We start from the raw sequence: 13,588 nt of genomic DNA on the forward strand, positions 1-13,588 counted from the left end.
AACCCCCCTTTTTTTCAAGTTTTTTAAAAAAACTGGGGCTGTAAAAAAAAAAAAAAAAAAAAAAAAAGGACAAAAAGACATAAAAGCTCTAAACTTTGCTGCTAGAGAAGTGCAGCAAAATGTTCACTGTGAGATAGTACTGCAGTAACATTTATGTTGTTTCCCAGGGGTGTAAATATAACATTTCTGTTAACCGCCAGGCTGAACAAGGAACCGTGTTTACCTCAGCAGAACACACAGTGACCAGGGCGGTAAAGGAAGTAAATGAAAATCTTCAAAGCTGCAGCAAAGAGCGGCATCTTGGAGGTCGACAAATCTCCATTTTACTCATTAGATGAAGTCTGTGTGCTAACTTGTTATTTGGGAGTGATGCTAAGTTAAAAAAACAAACAAAAAAGAAACTGGGGCCTCTTCTGTCCTGTGTAAGGTTTATAAAACTCTGCTGGAAAAGTGTGGAAGACTGAACTTTTACTTTTACAGCTGGGTCTTGTTTGAAACGCAACAAATTCAGGCGAAAGCACCTTATTCCTCCTATTCAGTACGGTGACGGATCTGTGATACCGAGGCCTTGTTTCTTTTCCTAAAGGTCATGGGAACCTTATTGCACCATATAGAGTCACAAATGTTTTGAAATACGAGGACATTTTAAATAACAAATATCCTTCTTCTATGGCTAGCTTAGTTTCCAGGCCTTTATCCTACAAAAAAAAAAAAAAACCCTGAGGGTTAAGCTGCAAACATTATCTGGATGATCTGGACACATTGTTGAGAGAGGAATGGTTAATTATGTCTCTGTGTAAACTCTGACCTTGTGTTTACAGTGGAAAACTAAATGTTGTCATGTTGGCAGAAGGAGAACGGACAAAGTATCAACAGCTGGGGAGTCAAGAATTTTATCACCAGTGACTCCTAAAAAACAATTAGTTTCTAATTCTCATGTTTTCTCACTAAATAAACATAATAAAGTTTTTTTTTTTTTTAATGCAAGATTATGTAACTGCCTTGAAAGCAACATTTACTTAATAACGTTTGACACATATTTTTACTGCAATGAAAACATTTTTTTTTTTTTTTTGCCTTGCATGTACTTTTGTGACAGCTGAAACAAGAACAAATGTTTCGCGGTTACCAGTCTTGGTCGGTGTGTAGCGGTCCCTCCACTTCCCACGTGAGCGCAAGAGACAGTCTGCAAACAAAAATACACGCACACACACACGAGAGAGAGAGAGAGAGAGAGAGAGAGAGAGAGAGAGAGAGAGAGAGAGAGAGAGAGAATCACTCAGAAAACATCTCCACAGGGCCCGTCACGCACATTTAAAAGACACAGAACTTTTAAGCTTAAAGTCTCATCATGTGTTGCTGTGACCGACGCACACCAATGGGGCTTTTTGTTCTTGCGTCTCTCTCTCTCTCTCATGCTGTATTTTCCGCTGCTCCGTATCTGTGCAGCGGTCGTATCGTCCGCGAGCAACAGCAGCGCTGCTTGTGAACTCGGGCTTTCCCTAATCAGTGGCGCCCAGCAGTCACCACACAGCCGGTGGCCATTCAGAAAAAACAAAAACAAAAACCAACAACAACAAAAAAGCAAGACGCGCTCCATGGCAACCTCACTTTAAGGGCAAAGGAGGAAAATGCAGATGCTGCGGGAGACACCCTATGTTTGGGTTCATCCAGGCCGTTCGGTTTCACTACTTTTTAATCAGCTGCTAATTCTGCGGATCTGTACTTCCTGTCTCGCAAACTGCTTTAAGTGTACCCATTTCCTGTGACACAGTGAGCACTGTAGCTGCCTAGAAACCACTAAAACAGACACACACACACACACACACACACACACACACACACACACACACACACATACGCAGTCAGGTGTTAAAACTGGCTGTTGTTTCGGTTTAATTTCCCCCTGTTTTTGCACTTTACTGGACTCGGTGTTTAAATGAAACAGTTTTGTTTTGTTTTGTTTTGTTTTTTCCATGAGGAAGTCTTGTGCTGAGAATCACATTGCTGATGTGGTGATAAGGCTGCACCTCTGTATGCAGATGCTCCCCCGTGGCTATTTATAACACACACATGAAGAACGTTTCACCACTTCCCTCGCGGCGCGTTCAGTTGTACTACATGTTTTTGCTCCACAGGTTTGCTTGTGGTGCGACTGACTGATGCAGCTGCTGCACTGTGTTAACCTTTCTGTGAGCGCTGAATGAAATTAAGCAAGCAATAGCCCGACCCGTTGCCGGAGCAACTAAAGACCAGACGCTTCTTCTTGCCCGTTGCTTCGGGCTTTTTTTTTTTTTTTTTTGAGGTCGATTGCTCGATTTAGATGTACATTCAGAAAGACGGAGAAAACACAACGAGTCAATATTTGCATGCAGAGCTTATTTTGCGTGTAGTAACAAAAGGCCGCAAATGCACTTCCAAAAAAAACAAAAAAGGCTGTTAGCAAGCTGTAGAACTTTTGCACAATTTTATGCACAAGTAGCGCGTATATGAAGTGGAATATTGCACAATATTCAACATTTTCATGCATAAAACTAATAAGTGTTAAATGCACTTGCATTCAGCCAATCTCACTCAAGACTTGAGGCGTATGTCTCCACCGAGAAATCTATCTGGAGGCTCTCCCTTTGTCCAGTCCTCTTCACTTAGCAACTCAAGCTGACTTCAGATAGGATTATGAAGTTTTTAAATCGTATTGCAGTCAGTTGGATTTAGGTCGGGACTTTGATTGAACCGTTCTAACACATTATTCCATCGTCTCCCTGGCTTGACGTTTTGGGTCCAGTTACCTTTTTGGTAACTTGGTAACCAGGTTAATAACATTCTCAGGTCAGATTCTTCATTCTTGCTCGATGGGGGATGATGCTGCCGCCACAGTGGGAACAGTGACATGCAGTATTAGTATTTTTGCATGTTGGTTGAGGCGGACAGCCATGTCTTTGTAGGTTTGCAGGTGTGCCGTACCATTTCCGCATATTTACAATAACGGTCTGGACCAGTGTTTCTCAACCCTGGTCCTCACTGCATGTTCCAGAACAGCTGATTCAAATGACTGCATGACCATCAAGTGTTGCAGAAGCCTGTTAATCACCCAGAGATACAATTCAGGTGTGTGGCAGAAGAGAAATGCCTAAAACATTCAGGACAGGGGGGCGGTGAGGACCAGGGCTGAGAAACACTGGACTGGACGGTGTCCTGCGAGACGTTCGAACTTTGCGTGGTGACAAAGTCGTGTTGTGCAGATGCTTCTCCTGAGCTGAAAACTGCAATTACAATTTAGATTGCAATTGATCTACGTCCTCTGGACAATTTTCTTTCTTTATCTTTACATAACGTCCCCACTTCCCCCTATGACCTGTAGCATTTGAGCTGCTTTCCCTAAACATACAATGTGGAGCTCAGGGACATCTGGCATCCATCCGACTGGTCAAATACATCATAGATGTGCGGGGAAATGAATGCATGACACTTAAAATGTAGCACCAACCCAAATATCACACTCAAAGAATCCTTTGCGATTGCGATGTTACCCACACTCAACCTACAACTTGCTGATCCAGAAACCAGCATTTTGAGTCGGCCTTTTTCTTTTTTTTTTAAAACACGGCGTCCGCGGATCGAAATCACGGCTGCAGGACTTTCGAGACGACGGGCAGTTCACTTCGACGTCCAGCTGTCCCAGGTCACAAAGAAGGTGGCTCTGCGCTGAACCCGTGGCCATTTCTACTCGCGAAACTGCGTGTACAGTTTTGCGGCACTTTTGAGACAAAGACTCGCAAGCGACTGCTGAGCCTGGGACCCAGAGCTGCTTGCCTGCACCAGCAGCAGACCGACCATCTGTCGTCAGCCCGCCCCGTCGCTGCACGCCGGCAACACACACTTTTATTTGCCGCGCCGTCCGCGGAGCTGTCGGTCGGCAGCCGCAGCTTAAGCTCGACTCCTCACAACAGCGGCTCTGTGCGTCCAATATTGAAGCCATATGCGGCGGGGTTAATTCAAGACATCTGGAACCCAGCCTCCAGGCCAAATGATCTCATGTGCAAAATGGGTGAAGTTGCTGTTGGGTAAACGTTCTCCTTCACGGTGAGGCAACCTTTAGGAAAGAATGTGCAGGACAAACAGTTTCACCCCGCAGGAGTGCGCTGCAAGAAACACCTTTTGTTTCAAGCAAAAGGCCTACTCGGCCTATAGGCTTCCTGCTTTCCATGTTGTCACCAAACACTTGCTCGCCGCACTCTTCCTGTTTGCCGAGTGTAAATAGGAAGCGTTTATTTGAACTCTAAACATCAGGGTGCTTTGCGTGAGCCGGTCCTACCTTACAGCGACCACCGAGAGACAAGAGTTTCAGGTCCGGATTTTGACGTTGCTATCGGGACAGGATTAGAAAGACTCCAGACCAGTGCGGTTTCAGATCCCTTTAAATAGCTCCGAGCTGGTAGGGGGAGAGAGAGAGAGAGAGAGAGAAAGAAAAGCACACAAACACAAATAGTAAGAAGCTGTAGGAAATGCCATAGACAGTTGGTGCACAGATGTACATTATAGGAAGGTTTTATTGTTTCAAATCAAAGGGAGTCCCTTGGGTACACCTGTAACTCCCTTCCTGTTTTATTCCTATCTAAGTCATCCCAACAACATGTACACTTTAACAAATGTGACCCTGCAGGGCAAAAAAAGAAAGAAACAAACGGAAAAAAAAAGCAACCTTTGGAGGGCATCCAGGCAATTATTTTATTTTTTTACTACCTGCTTTTCCTCTTCATGGCACCGCATTTCTGCTTTGACACTTTTGTCAACAAGGCTCCCTCTTTTTTATCTTGATACCTAATACCCCCAGTCTCCTGCTTTCTCTTTCTGGCAACGCGAGCAGCTCTGCCTGTGTCTCCACCCTCCCTTCTCTCGGCACGCTGTGCCCCTGTATCCCTGGCAACCGATGATATCATTTAGTCCAGAGCTGGGAGGAAGGCCTCCAGCGAGGAGGGGAGTGTTTGCGTTTGTGTGCGATTTTTGACACAGAAAGGAGAGGTTGTGTCGGCGGTGGGGGCAGGAGACCGTCTGTGGGGGTTTTTAAACTTCAGCTTCAGCTTTTTTCTTTTTTAATGGACTTATAAGACACAGGCTAATATGAAAGTGCTTTGCATAAGCATAGCACAGTTTCAGAGTATTCCCTTGAAAACACAGACAAAGGTATGCAATATCATCCAATTGCTTTATTTTAAATAGAAAACCCCCAATTGTCTGCAGAATGCTTCTAGAATAATCTGTTAGTTCAAGTAGCCACAATAACAGATGCGCCGATCAAGTTTTCCCTCATCACTACCAATTTGGATTTTCTTTGGGGTCTGACCTGCTGACTCATATTTCCCTTTTCTTCCTAAGCTGCTGTCACACTGTTCCCTATCTTGCCATGTGTGTCAGAATTAAAAACCAATCTATATGAACATGGGTCACACAGCGGCAAATGAAGGAAATTAATAGGACTGCATGGATCAACAAGTTCTGAACAGGGCATGTACGCAGAGATCAGTGGTGTGGAAATTCACACTATTCTGCTTCACCGTGACCCGGTTCATTGCTGCTCTCTTAAGCATTTCACTTTTACATATTTCCGGATCACCTGGGGACAAGCGGCCAGGTACTGACTAGCCAAGTTTATCAGACAGTAAGTCAGGGAGGCAGTAAGTTTCACTTTCATTTTCAAGCATCCAGTGCCTGGAGGTGAGTAAACTATCTGGATAAGATAGCATGAAATGAAGTCACTTTACGGGTCGCTGCTGGAGTCGCATTGACTCTTGGATTGATCCCATCAGCAGTGAAGGATTTTTCGACTTGCTTGTGTAAGCTGCAGGGTTCAATTCTGAGGCAGGTGATGTGACGTGGGCATCATGTCTTCCAACTCAAATGAAAGGCTGACGGACGACAGCGTGACATCAGTACAAGGACTCTACCACACAGAGGAGAAGAAATGCGTCGCACGTTCTTTGAGTAGACTCGAATCAGCAACATTACACTGATCCATTGACGGACGGAAAAATCTGATTCCTCAGTTTACAGCCATCGGCAGGTATTTTGATTTGCACTGTATTGTACTGTAATATACCGCATGCAGGATGTAAAAAAAATGCTAAGAAGCACCCATTTAATAGAATTAGCAATTAGAGCTGGTCAAGGAAAAATTGGTCGATTCTGATGTCTGGTCGACTGATTTCTGCATCTCTTGTTGCAATACCAGTATCAATCAAGCTTACTTATTTTTATAATACATAAACACAAACACTCCAGCAAACACATACCTATTAGTTTCAGAGCTGTAGTTTTTAAGGGTTATGTTTTAGTTTTTAAGCGTCTTCAGTTTCCCAACAACGCCTGCGTTTGGAAGCAAGTTCAGAAAGGCGGATTGCTGCAAAGTCAACAACTCAACGCAATCAGCTGGACACCCTCATACAGAGACTTAGTTCTTCCTCAGCTGACATCAAGAACTGAATTTAAATGCAGTGCATTATATCTAGGCTGGAATTTAAATGTCAATTGGAATTTATCTCCGTGACCTACTTCAACTGAATTAGAAGTGCTTGCTATTAACGGGCACAGCATTATTACTGAAAGAGCCAAGTTTCTCTAATGTTTCCTTGCAAGCAATCAAAAGTGCTGGACTCTTATGGAAGCCAGCTGACCAACAGCATCCAACGACACGTGGGGGGAGGGGAAGCAACCTACTCTTCATGAAGTTGGAGAAAACGGAGGGCACTCTAAAGGTTTCTTTGTGATCTTTACAATAAATACAATGGGGAATCTTTGTGTTTATGAAATCATAACTTTTAAAAACCCCCAGAGTAAAGCTTTGATGCCTGTAGTCTGCCTCAGGCGACGACTGATGGGTGAGCAGCAATATTCAAAGAATGTGGAGAGCTAAGTTTTCATTTCTAAGCAGATTGACATTAGAAACACCACAATCATGCATAATCTAAGCTAGCTGCAGCAAAGCCACTGCAGATGTGCATCTTTTGCAGCGTGTGCATGCGTGTTTTATGCAGTGGATCATGCTCCTATACCATAAAAGGGAAGGAAGGTCTGCCACATACACACACACACACAAACACACCATAGTTGCCTCTGGTGGTTTCTTAGCCAACGCAAGGAGAGGACAGGCAGAGATCAGACCGAGCGGAAGCAACAAGGTATACAGACAGACTGGACGCCGACTGGATCCCCCACCAACACCAGCAGCGCCACCTCCCCTATAGCCTCGCCGACTACATGCACAGTTCCCAATCAGACGCAGACATGAGCCGGGCTCAAATGCTCACATAGCGAACGTACAGTACGAGCCGAATATCAATCGCTTAGTTTTTTCTTTCCTTCTAAAAATAACATCCCTGCTTGCTTGCATTGCATTGCAGACCTCCGTTTCTATTCGCCCCCCTCTTCTCCCTATTCCAGTTAACATAAAGCTCAGCCCCTCCGAGGGGGTGCTGGAATGTACCAAGGCAAGGTCAGAAACACCAGAGAGGGGTTTGTTGCAAGAGTGTGTGTGTGTGTGTGTGTGTGTGTGTGTGTGTGTTGTGTTGTTGTTGCAAAGAATACAAAATGTCCAGCTTTTTGGGGGGAACAAAGACTGTAAAGCATGCTGGCAGGTGTGACGAAAGACTGTGCGTGCACGTGAGAGAGAGAGAGTGTGTGTGTGTGTGTGTGAGAGAGAGAGATGCACAGCTGGTCTGCGTGGTGATTGGTAACCTAGAAATGGCTGTCCAGGTGGTTATCAAAGCCGGTAATCAACTGAAGGCATAAATATATATGAAACAGGATGATCCTGGCGACAGCCGCCTTACCTTTGACCTCCTGGGTGAGCATGGCAACCATCTAAATGTGACATTTCTGCTGGAAGCAGCAAAATCCGTTTTGACGAACGTTGTTGGGAGACCCGTGCAACATGAGACACTGTCCTCGTTATTCTAAATTAGGATCTAATCCTTGCTCTTCCTACTCCAGTTTGCACACAAACACAAACTCGCATTCAACAGCTCGATGTTCCGGTTTGAAAAAAAAAAAAAAAAAAAAAATCGAACCACAAGTGTAACCGCAACAGTTTTCCTTCACTACATTCATCATTTCACATTCCTCCTCTCAGTGTGGGTCTGCACGTGAGCGCGTGTGTGTATCTGTGTGTGTGTGTGTGTGTGTAAGCTTCATGCATGAATGTGCAGCAGCCTGCAGACGTACACTGCAGTACAGTCATCGAGAGACAAATCATTGACAGAGCACAACATTAAAACACACCGAACGATCCGAGAACTGAGATGGAAACAATAGGAAAAACACACAGAGGCAGACACACACACACACACACACACACGCTTCTACTCCAACACACAATGCATGCAGTAGATTTCCATTCACCACCATAAAATAAGCACATCAAGTTCCTCCTCTGCATTCCTCATTTACCTCTCTTGGGTTTTTTTTTTTCTGTAGGTTTTTTTTTTTTTTTTTTTCCTTCAGGGTCTTTGGTCCAGGCAGCCCTTCTCTCCCCTTTTTCCTCCCTTTCTTTCACTCCTCGCCACCTTGTCTCACCCGATCCTCTCCTCTCTGTCTCTCTTTCCCCCCTCGCCTCCTCTTCCTGTTTCCACTCTACTCTCTGATGCTGGGGCTCTCATAGCAGCACAGACTGATCCACGTGCACAGAGGGATGGCGGGGCGGGCCCAGGAGCTGCCAGTCAGAGGGGCCGGAGCCAGTCAGGAGGCCGGGGGCCCCTCTCATCTATCACAGGAGGAGGGGAGAGGAGCAGACAGAGAGCAATAAAGAGGGAGGTAGAGAGAGGAGGAAGAGGTGGTGGTGGTTGGGGGGATCTTTAATTCTCTTCCTGTGTGCCTACGTGCGTCTGTGTACAGTATGAATGTGGATGTGAGGGAGCTGGAACCCAGCCAGTACAGTAGAGGAGATATTTTTAAATGCGCTTTATCTTTACATTTATCTTGGATTTGAAATATACGCTGTTGTTTTCTCTCTCTTTTTTTTTGAGTGTGTGTTGAAAACTGAGACTTTTCCCCTTTTTTTGCAGCAATTGTGTTTTAAAATTCTCCTCTAACGACTAAATTCAAGGAGAAAAACTTACATCATGCATTTTATTCCAAATGATGCAAACTTTGTGAAATGTGTGTGTGTGTGTGTGTAGCAGAGTAAAAATGGTGACAAGAGGGGCTGCCAGCTCAAATGTCAAGTGACAGGACAACCAGCGGAGGAGGGGCCTCGGTTCTCCCTTCGTGAGGGAGGGTCTAAAGTCTTTGTAGCTCACAATATGAGACCAGCCAGCACTCGCTCTTCTGCTCATTTCACCCTTCACTGGCCAATAAAAAGCAGGTAGAGCTCTCAGTTGGGGGGCCCTGGAATCACAGCGAGAGGTCGAGAAAGATGGAGACCTGAAGACGAGCTGGTGAAATGATAGAAGCAAACCGGTGATCAATTTTTATTTTTTATGTTAGCTTAGATTTATTTTTATTATATTATTATTATATTTTCTTTTCTTTTTTGTTTTAGTTTTTTTTTTGTTTTATTTTATTTATTTATTTTTACCTCTGAAGTACCATAGCAACAGCACCCGGATCAGTCTGAACTCTCATTGGTTAGCCTTCAACCCATGTGGGTATTCAGACCAATGAGCAGGCTCCTACAGCTCCATATGTCAGGCAGGCTGCTAAATCACCCCCCCTGGCGGCTCAGACGAGGCCTGCAATGACCCTCACGCGGTAGTTTTCAACAGAAACACTAGTCCAACTATTTCGACTTTCTGGGATCTGCAAAATTTGTTCCAGGCAACTCTTGCAGTCAGAGTTTAAGTAAAAGACACTCCGCTGAACTCCACTTTCATACTGCAACAAATATCACGAAAGCTGAAAAAAAAAAAGAAGACAAATTTGATTTCAATTGATAAATTATTTAAGGTGCTGAGAAAAATCAGCATCTTATACATTGTTTCAACCTGAAGTAGGAAAAGTTGAAAAAAGCAAGAAAGTCTAATCAGAACAAACTCCTTTCAATGTGTATTTAAACAAAGAAATGCAAAACCTTGTTGCCTTCACTGCCCCAAATAACTGTCTGCCATATTGTGAGTGGCACTGAAACGGCTCTCAAATACAATGAATGATTGGAAAAGTTTCTGATTAGAAAGTTTCCTGATTTAAACGGACAGTACGTTTACATTTAACAATTATGTGCTAGTTGCTTTTATAATTTTATATTTTTAATGCTGAAAAAAATGTGGCATTTGATAAAATATGAAACAAAATCGCAATAAAGTAAGAACAATTAAAAATAATATGCACTTTTTGGCCCTAAATTAAAAAGGAATTGTGCCAAACTGCTAAATAGTCTACTCGAGCTAAATACATGTATTAAGAAAGAAAAACTTTTGCCAATAATTATTATTTAGGGGCAGATGTAAAGCTCTTGATTCATCTTTTTATTCATCACATTAATAATAATATTTGTATGTATTTTATTTATTCAAGAACGATGATAAATTAGGAATCAACCTTGCTATTTGGAAGGGGGTGACCAATGAGTTTGAAGTAGTATCTAGTTCAGCTAAAAGTATATACTGCCTCTATGTGGACATACTTAGGTACTGCATATTGATGGAGCTCGTTATCTGAACATGATTGAAATGTTGCACATGTTGAACACCATGGTCCTCAAGCCGTGGTTTGGTGTGTGTTTGATGGCACACACCGAAATGAACGATAACGAAGACACAAACAGCTAAAAGGAAGAATATAGTTCAAGTAGTGTGATTTTAGCTTCGTTTCAAATTTGTCAAATGTGAAGAAAAGTTTAGAACTCCAGGTTCAAGGAAGAAATGCTGACAGCAATTTCTGAATTTATCTCACACATCAGAACTTGGGTTTGGGAATTACTTTTAAGCTCTTTCAACAAATGATGCAGTTCCATTGGACAACAGTTTCTTTCTTTGTTTTCTGTCTTTACATGACAAACTAGTTGATAATTACTTCTGTGCCACTTTTTAAGAAAACGTTTTTCAAACCTGTGGTACAGAGTAACAAAATGCGATATAATAAGAAATATTTACTCCCAGAATTAGTTAAGCATTTCTTTTATTACTTAAACTATTCTGCAGCTTGGCACAGTTCAAGCTTCTGCATTAATGCTTTGCTGATATGATCTGTTTCAACATCTTATCATTTAGGTTTACCTTTTTGGTTTGTAAAGCACCCCGGTACACAAATAATCTAAAACAAACTGACTTGCATGCCTATAGTCATGGACAGACCTTGTGTCGGAGCAGCTTCTCTACTAGATTGCTCACTGATCACATTCAAAGCAGATGAGGCTTTAAACTTGACGCATCATCAAGTTTACATGATACATCATCGCTAAAGTGATTTCATCATCTATTTGAAAATTGTATTATCGACTCTTGTTTCCATCGTTCACACTGAAAATTGCTACATGGAGGCAACTAAGACCTACCAGCTGTTGCCTTTTGCTAATGAAGAACTGAGCGATAGCAGCAGTCCGAGTCGCTGCATCACAACCCGTCTTCCTCCCGGCACCGGGGAGCAGCAGTGGGCAGCCGAGCCGGATCTATACTTGGTCCGAATTTATAATTCTAATTGGTAAAAATGCTGACAGTTGAAAAATGTCTGTCCACATAACTGCATCATCAGCCCCGGTCGCATAAGTTATGATTGTCATAACTCAAGATTAGATCAGAGAGGCAAGCTGCTCCTAACAACACTCAGTCACTCAAATTGACTTATTAGGGCAGTGAAGGATTGTAGCCGGGGCTAATCTGACAGTTTACATTTGCATAAAGTAGACTTTAGCAGAGGGCAACCCGGCAGCAGCAGCAGACACTCCAAGTCATTGGAACTGCATTGCTTTTTGTGTGCTTAACATGTCAAACCAATCAAGACAAATGTTCCTCCGCAACTTTTATCAGCTAAACTCAAATACAGTTGTGGTTATATATAAATATTTCACCATTGTTACCAATAACTTCTAGCCCTTCAGAGTAAGTGTGAAAAATAATGTCTGGTTCGGGTCACTTTGGAACATAAAGCCGATAAACAGTATTTTGCACGCAAAGACAAGGCTAATGAGCACGGATTGTTAAAATTTGCAATATGGAGGTTGTTGTGAAAGACTTCAAAACGCGGTGGATACAGGAAGACGCATTTAGAGGTGAGCTGCCATTTGAGGTGAACGTTAAGAGTTTTGCTTTGATATCATGTTTCTTCTGCTACTGGACATTTTTTATTCCCAGTCGAAGAAAAGTCTCCAAAAGCTTATTATCTATGATCATAAATAGTTTATTGTTTTTTGAGTTGAACTATTAGATGCTGGACCTGGCAATGTGTAAGGACTACTAGTCCTCCCTTGTACTTGCTCACAGTCTTTGCCACTTGGTATTCAAACTTTCATGTGTTATCTCCCTTTACCAAGTGGCTTATCCACCATTCAAACCAAGACGCAGAGTATCTTGAGTCGCGCTGGGAACTTTGGGCCTTTTGTTCACAACTATATCAGATTAGTCAGGTTTGCATTTTACAATTACGCAAGAAACACTGGGCTGCACAGTGACACAGCACAGGACTGTTGCCTTGCAGCAAGCAGGTCCAAGGTTTTAATCCCAGATGGGGCTGTTCTGCATGGAGTTTGCATGTTTTCCCAGTGTGGGGACTTTGTCCCAGAGTGCAAAAGCATGCACGTTAGGGTAAATGGCCTAATTAAATTATCCTTGGATATGTGCATGCGTAGTTGTTTGTCTTGTGTCACTGTGGTGACCAATCCAGGATGTACCCTACATTTTCACCTTTACCACTAGAGTTAGATATCACCCCCTACAATCATCAACCGAGTAGAACTGAAGAACTTGAGTCTTGTTTCAAATCCCAGTGGATGGGCATAAAAAATATTCTGAGCAACGCATTTTAATGCCATAAATTTCATGACATTAATCATATAAAACTGGTGTCTTGGTTAGAAGGTAATATTCAACTCAAAGATGAAGAAGCTACCTAATACAACCCAAAAAGTCAGTTTGTTGCAAACTACAGGTTTTTCTTCAAAGTTTTCAACAGTTGAGTTCATGTTAAGGGCAGTGACATGCCCTTAACGCCTACATTAACTCAAGGCTTACTCTCTGGAAGCACACGTCCAACTTTGCATATCAGCTGTGTGATATTTAAATTATAACGGCAAGTGTCTCATTTTGCACAAGGGCAAAGGAACGAGTCATTGAGGAGACAGGCACAAACATGAGGATGTTAACTTCTTTGGTTCTTGCTCTTACGGCCCTACCTTACCTTTCATTAGCAACTGTTGTGCAAGACTTCAATCATGTGGAGAGATGCAAGGACTCGCTCTACATGGGGACGCCGCCACGTGGGATTGTCGACATCAGGCTAAAGAAGATCTGCCAACGCTACGCAGACAAACCTCGATATGTGACACTGTACGATCCTCACAAACGGATCCCGGTTTACTCGGCTTATACCTTCAAGAAAACAGAGGGAGACAGGCGTGTGGACTACCCTTGGATGTACGAACCACAGGTTGGAGTCTTTTAGATTG

The 13,588-nt window shown here is 43.0% G+C and overlaps 2 protein-coding genes across 4 annotated transcripts in view; one reads left to right on the forward strand and one right to left on the reverse strand.

The window, feature by feature from the left end:
- The window catches only part of LOC106949253 (lysine-specific demethylase 6B-like), a 27,321-nt gene extending 18,685 nt beyond the window's left edge, over positions 1–8,636 (reverse strand). The window contains exons 1-3 of one of the 2 annotated variants that reach the window (XM_015035380.1): positions 8,443–8,636; positions 4,316–4,432; positions 1,130–1,186 (exon numbers count right to left, since the gene is read on the reverse strand). The gene's annotated coding sequence lies outside the window, so the exon portion shown is untranslated. Of the gene's footprint in view, positions 1–1,129; positions 1,187–4,315; positions 4,433–7,826; positions 8,091–8,442 lie in introns of those variants that run through there. The other variant, XM_015035382.1, reaches the window with a different exon arrangement.
- Positions 7,100–13,588, forward strand: part of LOC106949254 (endonuclease domain-containing 1 protein) — an 11,028-nt gene continuing 4,539 nt past the window's right edge. The window contains exons 1-2 of one of the 2 annotated variants that reach the window (XM_015035384.1): positions 7,100–7,489; positions 13,331–13,569. In XM_015035384.1, the coding sequence (XP_014890870.1) occupies positions 13,384–13,569 (186 nt within the window). In that variant the 5' untranslated portion in view covers positions 7,100–7,489; positions 13,331–13,383. Of the gene's footprint in view, positions 7,490–13,173; positions 13,570–13,588 lie in introns of those variants that run through there. The other variant, XM_015035383.1, reaches the window with a different exon arrangement.

The sequence above is a fragment of the Poecilia latipinna genome, unplaced genomic scaffold, assembly GCF_001443285.1.
Source record: "Poecilia latipinna isolate Pla-1442-1.1 unplaced genomic scaffold, P_latipinna-1.0 Scaffold333, whole genome shotgun sequence".
NCBI lineage: Eukaryota > Metazoa > Chordata > Actinopteri > Cyprinodontiformes > Poeciliidae > Poecilia > Poecilia latipinna.